The sequence below is a fragment of the Vicugna pacos genome, chromosome 11 (genome assembly GCF_048564905.1).
Source record: "Vicugna pacos chromosome 11, VicPac4, whole genome shotgun sequence".
In the NCBI taxonomy this organism is placed as follows: Eukaryota; Metazoa; Chordata; class Mammalia; order Artiodactyla; family Camelidae; genus Vicugna; species Vicugna pacos.
The window spans coordinates 848,733-863,800 of record NC_132997.1 but is presented as its reverse complement, the minus strand read 5'-3'; the positions used below and the strand labels follow the sequence as shown (position 1 = coordinate 863,800).

At 37.7% G+C, this 15,068-nt stretch overlaps 2 protein-coding genes across 11 annotated transcripts in view; both read right to left on the bottom strand.

Annotated features, from left to right (window-relative positions):
* LOC140699576 (trafficking protein particle complex subunit 9-like) overlaps positions 1-15,068 on the bottom strand; it is a 325,083-nt gene that overhangs the window by 58,582 nt on the left and 251,433 nt on the right. The gene's annotated exons all lie outside the window — the stretch shown is intronic.
* LOC140699572 (trafficking protein particle complex subunit 9-like) overlaps positions 1-15,068 on the bottom strand; it is a 59,641-nt gene that overhangs the window by 9,412 nt on the left and 35,161 nt on the right. For 2 of the 10 annotated variants that reach the window (XR_012077760.1, XR_012077761.1), the window contains exons 1-2: positions 7,866-8,133; positions 6,149-6,243 (exon numbers count right to left, since the gene is read on the bottom strand). The exons of 1 other annotated variant lie outside the window; for it this stretch is intronic. Coding sequence is in view for 1 of the 9 variants with exons in the window: in XM_072972229.1 (XP_072828330.1) it covers positions 9,009-9,038 (30 nt within the window). In the remaining 8 variants the exon portion in view is untranslated. Of the gene's footprint in view, positions 1-615; positions 704-4,553; positions 4,827-6,148; positions 6,244-6,811; positions 6,964-6,983; positions 7,105-7,865; positions 8,134-8,430; positions 8,700-8,810; positions 9,039-15,068 lie in introns of those variants that run through there. 7 more of the 10 variants (XR_012077758.1, XR_012077762.1, XR_012077767.1 and 4 more) reach the window with 7 other exon arrangements.

The window sequence follows — 15,068 nt, the reverse complement described above, 5'->3', positions numbered from 1 at the left end:
CACTTCCACATAGGGGTTCAGGTAGCTTAACTTGGGTCTTGGTTTCTTATAACACGGGGTGGGGAATAGTTGTGGATAGATTTATGTAGCAAATATAAACCTAGGGTATTTGCTGTGAAGGAATTCTAGAAATAAGAAGATGGATATATAGTCCGACCCATAAGAAACTCAGCCTTTCCATTTACAACAGCATTAAAAATAAAATGAGAGATACATTTAACAAAAATTTACAAGATTTGTACATTGAAATCTTTGAAGTATCACTAAAATAAATTTTAAAAGATCTACATATATGGAAGATATCCCATTTTCAAGGAATGATAGAAAATATTATTAAATACGTTAAGACTCCTCAAAGTGATCTACATATTCAGTGGAATCCCTATCAAAATTCCAGCTGACTTCTTTGCAAAAATTGAAAAACTAATCCCAGAATTCATATGGACGTGCAAGGGGCCCAGGACAGTCAAAACAACCTTGAAAAAGAAGAGTAAAGTAGGAGGACTCACTTTAAAGTGTACTAAAATGCTATAGTACTAATTCAGCATGGTACTGGCATAAGGTTGGATAAATCAATCTATGAGACACAATAAAAACCAAGGGGAAAAAACTTACATTTACAGACAGTTTTCCACAAGGGGGACAACAACACTCCATTGAAAGAATAGTCTATGCAACAAATGGTACAGGGACAGCTGGGTATCTGCAGGCAAAAGAATCAATCTGGAATCTGAACACTCATATTTTATATAACAATTAAAAATTAATTCAAAATAGATCACAGACAGAAATGTAAAAATTAAACCTATAAACTTTCTAAAAGAAGACACAGTATAAATCTTTGTGGTCTTAGGATAGGCTTTGGTTTCCTAGATACAATACCAAGAGCACAAGTGATAGAAGAAAAAGCAGATAAACTGGACTTTATCAAAATTAAAACCTTTTTCTTACAAAGGACATCATCAAGAAAGTGAAATGACAGTGGAAATGGGTATCTCAAGTGATAGAGTGTGTGCTTAGCAAGAAAAATAAAATAAATCAAAATATCTAATTACCTCCCCTGTAAAGAAATTGTTTTAATGTTTAAAAAAATATAGTGAAAGGACAATGTGCAAAGTAGAAGAAAAATTTTGCAAAGCATGTATCTAATAAGAGAGTAGCATCCAGGATATATAACAAATGCTTACAACTGAGCAATACAAGAAAATAGACCCAAATTTTAAATTTACCATGAATTTAAATAGATATACAAATGGCCAATAAGCATATGAAATGATGTTCAGCATCACTAGTCAAATCAAAATCAAAATGAGATCTCATTTTACACCCACTAGGATGGTTATAACCAAAACATGGACAATGACAAATATCGTTCAGGAGGCAGAGAAATCTCATATGAGGCCAGTGGAAAGGCACAATGGTGCAGCTTCTTTGGAGAAGTCTGGTATTTCCTCAAATGCTTATAGTTATATGGCTCAGCAATTCCACACCTACATATAGAGTCATCCCTCAGAATTCTCGGGGGGTTGGTTTCAGGAACCCCACACCCTGGATACCATAATCCAAGGATGTTCGAGTCCCTTTATAATCAGCCATCTGAATCCATGTAGTGGAAAATACAGATATGGTGGGCCAACTGTACAGCCAACAGAATGATAATATATTCTCATAAAAAATTTCACATCAATATTCATAGCAGTTTCATTCAGAGAAGCCAAAAGTTACTAACAATATCCATCCATCAATGAACGGATAAACAAAATTACCAAGAATAGGCTCACAAACTTTTGGTCATTGAAACTTTGCCAAAGGAGGTGAGAACATACAATGGAGTAAAGGCAGCCTCTTCAGCAAATGGTGTAGGGAAAACTCAACAGCTGCATGTAAATCATTGAAGTTAGACTACTCCCTCACAGCATACACAAAAATGAATTCAAAATGTGTTAAAGACTTAAACATGAAGACAAGACACTATAAATCTCTTAGAAGCAACCATAGGTAAAACATCTGACACATCTAAACAATGTTCTCCAAGAGCAGTCTACTCAAGCAATAGAAAAACAAACAAAAATATACAAATGGGATCTAATTAAACTTACAAACTTTTTCATAGCTAAGGAAAGAGTAAGCAAAACAAAAACACAACCTACCTATGGAATGGGAGAAAATATTTGCAATAAATGAAACTGATAGGGGCTTAATTCCCAGAATATGTAAACAGCTTTTACACTTAATAAGAAAGAAAAACAAACAATTCAATTCAAAAATGGACAGAAGTCCTAAAGAAACATTTCTCCAATGAAGACATACAAATGGCCAGTAGGCACATGAAAAAATGTTCAATATCATTCTCAGAGAAATGCAAATCAAAACTGCAATCAAGTATCACCTCTAACCAGTCAGAATAGCCATCATTCAGAAGTTCACAGACAATAAATACTGGAGAGGCTGCGGAGAATTGGAAACACTCCTACACTGTGGTGGGAATGTAGTTTGGTGGAGCCAATGTGGAAAACTGCATAGATGTTCCTCTAAAGAAAAAAATTGACCTCCCATATGAACCAGCAATCCCACTCCTGGGCATATATCTAGAAGGAACCCTAATTCAAAAAGACACCTACACCCCAATATTCACAGCAGCACTATTTACAATAGCAAGACATGGAAACAACCTAAATGTCCATTGACAGATGACTGGATAAAGAGGTTTTATCATATTTGTCCAATAGACTACTATTCAGACATAAAATAATAATAAAATAATGCCATTTGTAGCAACATCAATGGACCTGGGGAATGTCATTCTAAGTGAAGTAAGACAGAAAGAGAAAGGAAAAAACCATGTGAGATCGCTCACATGTGGAATCTAAAAAGAAAAAAATAAAACAAAGAAACAAAAAGATAAACTTATCTACAGAACAGAAACAAACAGAGTGATAGAAATCAAACTATGGTTACCAGAGGGGAAAGGGTGTGGGAAGCAATAGTTCAAGATTTGCAGATACTGAGTATGTAAAGAATAAACAGCAAGTTTATTCTGTATACCACAGGAGAATATATTTAATATCTTATTGTAACGTATGTTTAAAAAGAGTATGAAAATGAATACATGTATGTTCCTATTTAACTGAAGTGTTGTGCTGTACACAAGAAACTAACACAACATTATAAACTGACTAGACTTCAATGAAAATATATTTAAATAGACCAAAAACGAAAACAAAGAAAAAGGATATTATCAAACAAAGACTACATAGTACTGATTCAGGTTACAATATGGAAGAACCTTGAAACTTTATGCTAAAATAAGCCAGACCCAAAAAGCCAAATAGTGACCTTTAAGGTGAGCTGTATCTAAGCGTTTATTGTACTACTCCTGTAAATTTTCCTGAGGTTTGAAATCTATCAGTATCAAAATAAAATGTATTATACATTAAAAACTTAAAACGCTTCCTCACAGGAGGGCTTTAATTATTAAATGCTGAAACGCATGTAAAGCGCTTGAAACAACACTTTGCACGTCCACACACAATCACTGCTGTCACTACCACTCAGAGGGTGGTGCCAGCGCTGATGAGAGCTGCCTCCACTCGAATCCCTGCAGACAGAAGTGAGGGCCTGAGATCTGACAGGCAGGGTGAGCGTGAACCTGGGTAAGAACCAGCCACGTCCCAGACTCTGCATTACCCGACTTTCTTATACAAACTGCAACATGTGTAATGTAAACATGCTTGAGGGACATATCTTACAACACAGGGAATACAGACAATGTTTTACAGTAAATATAAATGGAGCATCTATTGTACACCTGAAACTAATATCATATTTTAACTCAGCTATACCTTTATAAAAAATTAAAAAATAATTTTAAAATGTTATCACTTTAATATTCAATTCGGTTTTTAAGTAACTACTAAACAGCTTAGAATATATAAAAGCATTTAATTGTGCTGTTGGCTTACATATTTATTTACATTCAGACTCTTGCTTACAGAGAATTTAAACAATTCTATTAAACACAGCTTAACAACCATAATAAAAAAAAGGCAAAAGTGAGAATGAAGAGAAAATGGAGATTCAATACTTAAATGAAACCAGGGGGAGATAAACTCATAAAAATGGATTCCATGAAGTCAGGGCAAGTGTTAAATGCTGACTAGGAATTAAGCTGTAAGATTCTTGGCAGCTAAAGCAAAAAGAAAAAGATGATGGGGCGGGTGGTAGAGCGTGAGCTTAGGGTGCACGGGGTCCTGAAAGTAAGCCCCAGGGCCTCCACTAACAGATAAATACATCTAATTACCTCACCCCCCAAAAGAGTTCCAAAGAAAGAAAAAGAGATATTTCTTTCCCAAAAAACCCTGATATTAAATTTAGATTAAATACATAAAAAAAGAAAAAAAGAAAAATAGAAAAGATAAGTGACACTGTGAAGGAAAAGCCCAGCTGGGCTAACAAGCTAAGTTACAAATCTAAGTGTGATAAGTGTCGGTTTACTGATCTAAGTTTTGCCGGGCTAACTCGTAAATCTGAAGTTTAGCGTCAGTTTACTGGGTTAATAAGCTAAATCGTAAACCTAAGGTCAACAATTGTCAGTAACGTGATCTTTCCAAATTGATAAGCTTCAGTGCACTGATTCCTTGCTATTTGTTGTTTGAGCCTTATTGGCTAATAGCCCCATGCTTGTAATTAACCCTATAAAACCTCATGTGCAGGTCTTGAAGGTGCTCAGAGCTTCGGAACAGAAGCCCCTCTGAGCCCGCCAGCATAATAAATCTCAGTACTCCAACCCTCTGAGTGATTCTTGTTTCTTGGCTGGCCTGTTGTTTCTGTAACAACAAAAGCAATGATGCCCGTGAAATAAATCTGCGGTGACTGCTGTCAGGTCCCCATGTCTCACGTGGGAAAATCTGAAACATCCTTCTCACCACTCAGAGTCATCATAAGGCAACCCCACCACTCCCGCCATTAAATGCAGGAGCACAGGCAGGGCCCAGCCTTTGCTGTCTCTGTGTCATCACAGTGAGATAGGATGGAAGGGGGCAGAGCACAGCCATTCTAGGAAGGCCACAGCAATTAACATCAAAATGGTGAAGGATTCAAACCCCAATAGGCCTTGAGTCTCAGGATGAAGAGATTTAACTTCTAGCAGGTCTTAAGCTTCAGTAAACACCCATTGTAATAGTAACATGGTGAATAACATGCCCCAGGCACCATGGCAGTCCCAATGTTAGCTACCAAATGTCACATTGTGGGAAATGGCCAACTCCCTGGGAATCCCAGACCCTTGCCCTAAGGCTGGTCCTTCTACTTATTAGCATATGAAACCACCAAGCCCAAGAAAACAAGCAACACAGCGCCACCTCGCGGTCACCACTCTCTGTCCCTCTTTGGAGAAGACAGACCTTCTGTCTGTGGGGTGTGTACCTACTTCTAATCTGTGCATGAAACCCCCACACCTCGTGACGTTTCTCTTGCATTTCAATGTATCTCTCTGAATAAATCTACTTTTACTCAACACTGGCTTGCTCTTGAATACTTTACTGCACGAAGCCAAGGAACAAAATCTGGTGGGGCACATCCCAGGGGCTCAACCAAAGCCTGGGACACAGCCCTTCTCATGCCCAACGTTTTTTATTCTTGTATCAACAGGACTGGGCTGTGAAGGGAAGTCTGAAGCCCCAGCTAAGGAACAGAAGCAGCCTCCAGTGCTCCAATTGGCGGGCAGCCTCTCCCCCAGCATGGGCCTTGGCGTCTGCCCGGTTCTCTGTGTTTCTCTGTTGTGCTGACTCCCCAGCCAGACAGCGTAATCCTAGGCCTGTCCCCACAAAACCCTTCTCTCCAAAATACAAGCACATCATGTCACAATCCTCTTGTTCAACCAGGAAATGTTCTGCCCACTTTTTCCTCCCCAATAAGGTACCCAACTGTCCTCCCTCCCATCACACCACTTCTTTCTTTGTACTCTGCACTCGCCAGACTCCATCCTGAACCCAGGTGCCTTGCTGGCTTGGACTGAGACGTTTCTTTCTCACACAGCCTGCGTCCTTTCACTTTCCCCTTGTTACCTTAAAAATGCCTTTCCTGAGTCACCCACCCCTCTGATTCTGAACTTCACAAAATGCTGAGGTTGAAGTCACTATGTCCATACCTCCCAGGTTTGGCTAGGTTTCCTTCCCAAGATCTTCATTAAGGAGCTGCATCAAGAAATTTAAAGAGGCTATTCTTACATCTGAGCGGAGGAACCTGCAAGAAATTTAAATGGCATTGAAGAGAGAGTTAACCAGGACAGAGAATTCGCAGGTCCTAGTCAAAAGTGTCATGAGGCAAAATGTTCCCCAAAGGCTCAGAGTGGCTTCTGAACACGGAGTCTGCAGGGATGATGTGACAGGCAGTGAGTGGGGTGAGTGATAAAGGGTACACTCCCCCAGCTGGGGAAGAATAGGTTTTTTTCTAGTTTTCCAAACAATTTCTTACTACCTTTTACTCTTATTGTCACATACAATTTCCTACGAATTAAGCATATCAATATCAGTAATTTGGGCCACTTGGGAAAAGCTAAACGATGCCATTCACAGGACTGGGGCATGACAGCCACACCAGTCTAAGTTGAAAGACCAGTGGGGGTATTTCCAAGGAAATCACTGGCATGCAGCAAACTCCCCAGCTTCAATGACCTCATCTCAAAGCTGGGGCAAATAAAACTACCAAGGAAAGTGCGTGATGATTATGGCCGACACCTTTTTGCTAGGTAAGTGCCCGTGACACCTGCTGCTTAATGGGGAATGAGTACGATCAATGAGGCCCTGTCTACCTGGCCACACGCGCCCTGCCTTCCTGCCTTGGTGCAGCAGCACAGCTTGTTTAGCTGAGATGAACGCCCCCAGAGCAGCCCCGACGGGAAAGCTCCCAGCTCTGCACGACGAGACGTGTTCCTTTCCTTCTCAGAGCTGATCACAATTTGCTGTCGTCTGTTTTTATGTTTATCCATTTTGTAACTGCCTCTCCTCCGGAGATTTTGCTCAAGCAGCACAGGACCAGGTGTGTCTTGTGGCCTGCCGGATATCCTGGGCAGGGAAACAGCCAACCCCACATCTGGCTCTGGTGCTGAAAAGAGAGGGCACAAGGCCCAGGGGCCCATGCTGAACAGAGGCCCCTGCACCCAAAATTATGGTCTGACTGGGCAAATTACACAGTCTTCTTTATCATGAGATTCCTCATCTGTCCATGAAAATAACTGCCCATGGCACACAGAGTTACAAGGATTAAAGGAAATCACCAAATTTACAACCTAGCCAAGGGGCTACCAGTGCATCCTCAAGAGACAAATGCTGCCTTTACGGCTCTGACACAAGCCAAGCGTCGTGGTAGCACAAATTGTACACTGCTAAGTGCCAGTGTGTTAAGTGCTTCATGTGTGCTATAAAACTCTTTAAAACTTACAACAATCCCAGGAAGAAACGAATATTATCATGCCCATTTCACAGATTCTCCAACAGTTTAAGAGAGTTTACATTCTAGTCCAAGGCCCTATGGTGAAAAAATGGCAATTTAAACTGGAATCTGGGCCCAGGCCTTGGCTCCATCTCTATCCCATCCACCTGACCACTTGCTTATGAATTCCACCGGTCCAAAACACAAGTTTGCAGCCGGCCATCTCTTAAACGCAATGTGTGCCACCGTTTGTCAGTGTTGGTTAATTACCATAAACAGTTCTCAGAAACCACTACAGTAAAGAAAAGTGGACTTAAGGAATTCTGCACTGTGTTGTCCTGTAATGTGCAGAAACCCTTCCCTGCACCACCAAATCCAAGTGTATGCTTCCTCCATGTATATGTTTGCACACGGCTTATTAAAGTAGAAGGTACCTGCAGTAATTCCATCTCGGTTGCTTTCCAAGTTTGCAGATTATACATAATCAGTCTGTGAACGAACATAGTACAATGTGAATGAGAATACTGCAACCATGACAGTAAACAAAGAATACTGAAACCAAGTCATTAAAGGCTGCCACCACCCCCCAGCTAGGACAAGCCTGCAGCCCAGCCGCTACAGCAACTCACAATGGTGTCCTCTGAGCAGAATCAGAATAAGAAAAGACAGGCTACTTACTGGTCTTAGATAGCTAGGTGCTTGTCTAAAAACTGAATTCAGTGAGTCCAAATATTTGCTTCCTCTCATACATACAAAAGTACTAAATTCTTGAACTTGAGATACCTGGCTTTCTTTAGATAACAAGCAATCCTTTATTGTTCCAACAATCTGGTCTTTGTTGTAAAGCTCCTATATATCCTAGCTCCTCCGCAACCTCTTTGGAGTAGTCCCTCAGAGAGATCTGGCAGGCTGTCATCCCGGCTCGAGCCCTCCCGCCAAATAAAACATAACTCTTAACTTTTAGGCTGCACATGTATTTCACTCAACAGTTTTGGACACCTTGAAGGGACCCACGGCAGACTTCTCTCCACCTGGACTCTCCGAGTAACCGGAGCCTTGGTACCAGCAGTGGCCCTTTGTGCCATCCGCCTCCTCGGGGAGTCCAGATGAATTTGGGTGAGTCTCTCCTGGTTCTCAGATCTCACATACTGGCTGATGATCCTGAGTTTTATCTGGCGGTGTATCCAGGTACGTGGCCCTCCAGTTGAAAGAAATTGGGGTGAATTACCCACCCAGTGGAGACATACTGGGTGGGGCCTGGTTGAAAGTTAACAGGAAATACCCACCTTGAGGAGATGTCCAAAGTGGGGCTGGTGGAAATATATGAGGAAAATACTCACCCAGGGGAGACATCCCGAGTGGGTCCAAGTTGAAAGACACTGGGTTCAGGACTGAGTGGTTAGGTAAGAGGCTGGTCTAATATTTTCATCAATTTGGTTACAACCATTGAATTTTTCAGGATAAAAGTAAAACTCTTATGAGGAACCTTTCAACTCGAGAATTCGGACCATCCTCCTGGCTCGTAACAGCTTTCTCGGGTGACAGAGAATCTTCCAGCAGTGGTAGTGACAAAGACTTCATGCCACCAAGTTGTCCCTGTGGGAAATCTTACCAACAAATTTATTCTGGGAACCCGACCTTACAATGGGGAATAGAACATTCAAAAAAAAATAAAGAAAAGAAAAGGAAAGAAAAGAAAAAGAAATGACAGATTGCCTGTCTCCAACTATTACCCCAGCCAGGTTTATGTACATACAAAACTTACAACATTAACTGGGAGTAAGAAAAAAAAACTCACTCTGAAAGTAATTGACAGGCCTGATAAAAACATTTTTTGGAATTCTGAACTTATAAAAACAAAATCCCCTTTAGGAGGAACTTGGATTTCTCTTCCTGTGTCCTTGAAATGTAAATTTTTTATCTTTCTCTGGGTGTATTAAGTGTGTGTATGTATGTATATATATATTTACTTTATTTTTTAAAGGAAACCTTGGACTCTGTCATACAAAAGGTTCAACAATTGTGTACATATGGTGGCCATGCAAATAAATTGGGATTCTAAGCAATTCTTTGATTGTACCAATTTTCAGATATTTTGACATCTTAAACTTTGCTGCATCAGCCTGGACCACAATGGCCTTTAGCTTTTGGAGAGAAAACCTTTGAATTTTATTTAGGCAACACCCCGACAATCATGTGGAAGAGCCGCTTCATTTATTGGTTTAAAATCACTATATATATATATATATATAATTTATATATATATTTATATATATATAAATTGATGGCCATATGATGGATCTTTTAATTTGGAAAAACTTTTAAATTGGGGAAAGTTTTAAGAGATCTCATTATAAACAGCTGTTTTATTGGTACCTATTAAAATCAAGTTTAAATGTAGAAAAATATATCTAATGGTTAACCTAAGAACTTAGTTAAAAAAATAAAACTGGTTTGAAAAGCTACATTTGTGTTTTTCCTTCCCAATAAATGGTTCTAGAGATGCTAATAAAAACTTAGAATAATTAATGTTAATTAAATTGAATAACTGGAAAAAAGATTGTAAAAATGTCGAAAAAAAAGAACGATAAGAATCTTATCCCAAATGGATAAATATTTTTATATGGTTATTTTGAATGAGATAAATAAAATGGACATTTTTGGATTTACATACAAGGTTTTGATACTACGCTACGTAAAGTTAAAAAAAAAGGACCAAAAAATCACCTACTCCCCCCCAACATTAAAGTTCAAACAAGTCAGTTTTATTTACCACAGTTTAAAATATATGTATATATAGACTGAAATACTTGATCAATGATTGCGACAACAGACCAATTAATGAAATTAAAAATTGAGAAGGGCCTAAGCTCTTTGGCTGAAACTTGGGCATCCTAGAGACTTCTATAAAATTATATACAATGCACAAAAAAAAAATGCTTCTGGCACTCCTTCTAGAAATAAGAATTATTGATTAAACCTAATAAATATAAAAATTAAAGGTATAAGATTTAATAAAATTGAGATAAAAGATTGTGAAATTGGTATATTTAAATGGTCTTTATACAATCCTTTTGCTTATGTTGTGGGATAGATATGTTTCAGTGGAAAAACGCTTCCCCTTCTTGGTATTATAAGGCTGGGCACATATCTGTCCCTCTGAAAATATTAATTGAACAAAGTAAAGGAAACCAGTAGAGTTACATGAGCAGTCCAATATAACGTAAATCTAAAAACTAATATTGAGTGGCTAATAAAAAAATATAATTAGTTTTACCCTGGGTTTAACTTATAACTCAAGGAAAAGAGACCTTACTAAATGCCTTATGCAAGCTTTGGAAGACATGATTCAGTAAACCTTAAAGTTTTAAAACATGGAATTCTTTGTTTACAGCTTTTCTCACTGACACAAAAATGTCAATTAAGGAGATAAAATTGGGTCTGGTTGACAGAGCTGTTCTCTGGGGACCTGGAAGAGAGTGTCTTTGTCTTGCAGATCAGAAATATAAATACAACAAACAGTGACCTTAGACTGAGCCTAATTTCCTCAACGAAATAGAACTTAAGGCCAAGAAATTTTTGGCATTTTAAAACTCAGAACTCTGACGGGCCCTTCAGAGGTTGTGAAGAAATCTTAACTGTCTGTTTCATAAATAGTATGCCTTAGTGATTTGAGCAAGCAAATTCAGCTTACTGCAACTTTTATTATACCTATCTTATAAGTAAGTTTTAAAGTGAAGCTATGAGATCTCTAGCTTTTGTCTGATTATAAGCCAGTGTACACATTATAGTGGTGAGATATTTCTACTGCTAAAAAAAAAAGTCAAAGTGAAAGAGCTCTGCTTAATTGACGTAAAAAAATAAGAACTTAAAAATTAAGTATTAAGATAAAAACTGAACAAATTGACATTCAGCATCGCGTGAAATGGAAAATATTCAATATTAAGATAATATATGACATTGTTTAGTTTAAGTATGTTCTAATTAATATAGACATCTTTAAAGTCATCAATATTAAGTATAATACCTTTACTGTACCTAGGTTTAATGAATGTCAAATAAAATCCTGTTATATCTGTTGCAGATTTGTCAAAAAAAAGACAGTATTAATGTGGTGTGGTAAAATTTTAAGTAAATTAAATGCAAATGAGATGAGAGCTTTGGGTAAATATTTAATATATATTTTTGAAATGTATGCTTAAGATAATCTCTAAACGTTTGGTATCTTTAAATTCTAGAGTTGTGCAAAATTAAGTTAAATGATGGGATTTATTAAATAGCTATGCCATTTTGAGATAAAATAAGATTGAAATATGAATTACTTAATATTTAACTTCCTCTTACAGTGAAACTAAAGGTGTTTAGAAATATTAATAAATGGTTTGTGCCACACTGAAAAAATCTCTATTATTAAGGGAATGATCTCAGTATCCAAGGAAAGTAATATAAATGTGTAAAGGAAGATGTAAGAATGGAATTATATTTTGTTAATGAAAAATAGTGACTTTCTCCTGAAGCTGGTTACTTCTGAATGGAAGAGAAAATAAGGGACACACTAATATGAGTATAGAAATCTGTGGAAGGCTTGTGGAAAAGGAAACCTGAGGAAAGTGTTTTGTACGTGGTCAGAATTGGCTAAGTTTAGAATCAAATTGGGCAACGTAAGTGAATCTTAGAAGTAAGCTGGTACAAGAATAGATTTGGTTTTCTCTCTGTTAAGAGGAAAAAATTTTCTTAAAATGTTAATCCACATTCAGTAACATATTGTAAAACTTCTTATACCACTTAGCTGATCTGTTCTGCCTTTACTTTTGATGTATTTTCTTGTTAATGAATTAGTACTACTTTACAGTGTTCTATATGTTTATCTGAGCAAGTGTTCTGAAATCTTTTAACAAGCTCTACAAATATCAAATTCTAATTAAAGTTCTTTTAATCTCCTGTTAAGTTTGGGATGCTACAGAGGGCCCCTGAAACATCCCAAAGAGAGATTTTAAACTAGTAAGATTCATTTGGCATGTTAAATAACATGGTATTTTCAAATGAATCATAAAACTTTTAAGGTTATACTGAATGAGAAAATATTATTAATATAGATATTATAGAAATTATATGGACTCCCTAAAATTCTGGTATATCTGAAATGTTACCAGTGATAATTATGGTTATAGTGAACAGGTTTCTTTATCGATTATAGTGTACCGGTGTTTAACCATGCTTTTAAAACTTTTGTCATTTATAGACAGTTAATTGTTTTTTTCTGCTGGTTTTGCAAAATGCTTTCTCTTCAAGGAGATTTACTGTTTTCTAATAAATTTCAAACTATAGCACTGAACTAAACTTGGTAAGAAATTTTAAAGTTCTAATGAAAACTCTCATTAAAAGAATTAGTTACATGGGACTGAGTAAACTGGTGAATATGATTATAATTTTTGATATTGTTTGAAATACTACTGGCTTTTAACCTGTTTCCCAGACATAAAGAACCTCTTCTCCTTAAGCTAGTTATGGTTCACAGCAATTTGATAAATTATACCTATGTAATCACACTTGGAACAGTTATCTTTTCCCTCTATCTGATCCCTCAAGAGACTAAAAACACTTAGGTCCCCAGTGGCTCTATCAGACAAATTAGGAAGTTCATCTCCTAATAGATATAGGACTATAAAGGTATTTTAAGGATTTTAAAGAGAAAAGAATTTACCTAAATCTGTAAGGCAGAAACCCATGAAAAGCCTTGACGTGGCTTTCTTGGCCTTAGCAAACCTTAGCATTCTACCGTGAGACTCCGTATTAAAACTTCCAACACAGCCAATTTAAAATAGCCTATATTATCAAATAATCAGACTTCACTTGTAAAGAAATTAATCTTCATTTGGTTTTATTTGAGAAAACTAAGGGTAACCTTAGAGAGAAAAAAAGATTATATTTTAGTGGATACTAATTCTAGTTTTGTTAATTGAGGTCCATATTTACTAAGACACTTCCCAGATCATTCCTTGCTGTTATGTCACATTGCTGTACAGTTTAATTGAATTATGAAAAGGATACTCTAGGTTTGTTTCTGAAGCTCAGTAATCTATCCTTGGGTAAAGTTCCAATGCCCCATGACCTGCAGCCAGGGAATTATACATACTGGAAGAGGGATGACTTAAATTACTGCCTCCAACTTGAATGGAAGGGCCCTTTATCAGGCACTCTTAACTAGACCATACACACCAAAGCTGAAGGAAACAGACTTTCGGATTCATTTCCTATCAGAAACAGCCCCTGCAGTGCACTGGCCAATAGAGCACTGCTCACGTTAAAGCAGTGCCCAATTGGAGAAAAAGCTACCAGGCCAGGATGAGAAGAAGACGACATCTGAACTAGACAGCTGACCGAAGGCACCGGACCAGGCCTGTATAACAATTACTTTGATAATTTCTCCAACCTTTGATTATGAACTACTCCAATTGTTAAGCTTATGATAAATTACCTATGTCTAGTATTTCTGTGTTACCTTGGTGGGTTTCCCTACTACAAGGCTCTAACTAGATAGCCCTCAGAATCATTATTCTCAAAAGAAATTATAGTTCTGCTTAGGCCACTGTTGATCTTACAAGGTGGGAGACTTCACCTGGCCAATTAATACCTGCTGTGAGCCTGACAATAAATATGAACTTTCTCATAAGATCAAACTCAATGAGAAACACAAAATTTTAACCCAAAAATACAACTTCTCAACTATTAAATTCTTACTCGTGACCTTATTAACGTTACCAGTTGTATTACTTATATCCTATTTTATAAAATTGTTGTCTGTTACATTTCCCAATGTGTAACTAGGCCTACAAGATTGATGATTGCCAAACATCTTGAAGAAACAGATAGAATTTATAACTTTGAATAAAATAAATATAATAGTGTGATTCTAGGTATGGGAATGAGCAATGAAGGGTGAACACTTCCTGGATCATAATAGACTAGTAAGACAGGTGATCCAGAGAACTTTTAGTATCAACAAGGCCTAATAAAAAAATCTAACACCTTGAATGGCAATTCAGAAGATTCTTCACCTGAACTAGGAATGAGCCATCGTAGCACCGTGGGACAAAACTGGTCATGAAATGTCTCTCAAAATATTGGTCGAATTAAGGACCAAGGGGGAGCACTGTGAATGAAAATACTGCAACCATGTCAGTAAAAAAAGAATGCTGAATCCAAGTCATCAGCGGCTGCTGCCAAACTCCAGCGAGGAGAGGCCTGAAGCCCGGCCTCTCAGCCACTCACAGAGATGCCCTCTGAGCGGACTCAGTGTAGAAAGTACAGGATACTGGCCCTAGATAGCCAAGGGCTTGCCAAAGGAATGAATTCAATGACCCAAATGTTTTCTTCCCACCATACATAGAAAAGCACTTAATACTTGAACTTGAGATATCTGGTTTTCTTTAGATGACAAGCAATTTTTTTATTGTTCCAATTACCAATTAGCTTCTATATATCCTAGCTCCTCCCCTACCTCTTGGGAGCAGTCCCTCAGAGTGATCTGAGAGGCTTTCATCCCGGCTCGAGTCCTCCAGCCAAATAAATCAAATCCCTTAACATTTAGGCTGAACGTTTATTTCAATGAAGTCCCAGAATAGACACAACTCATC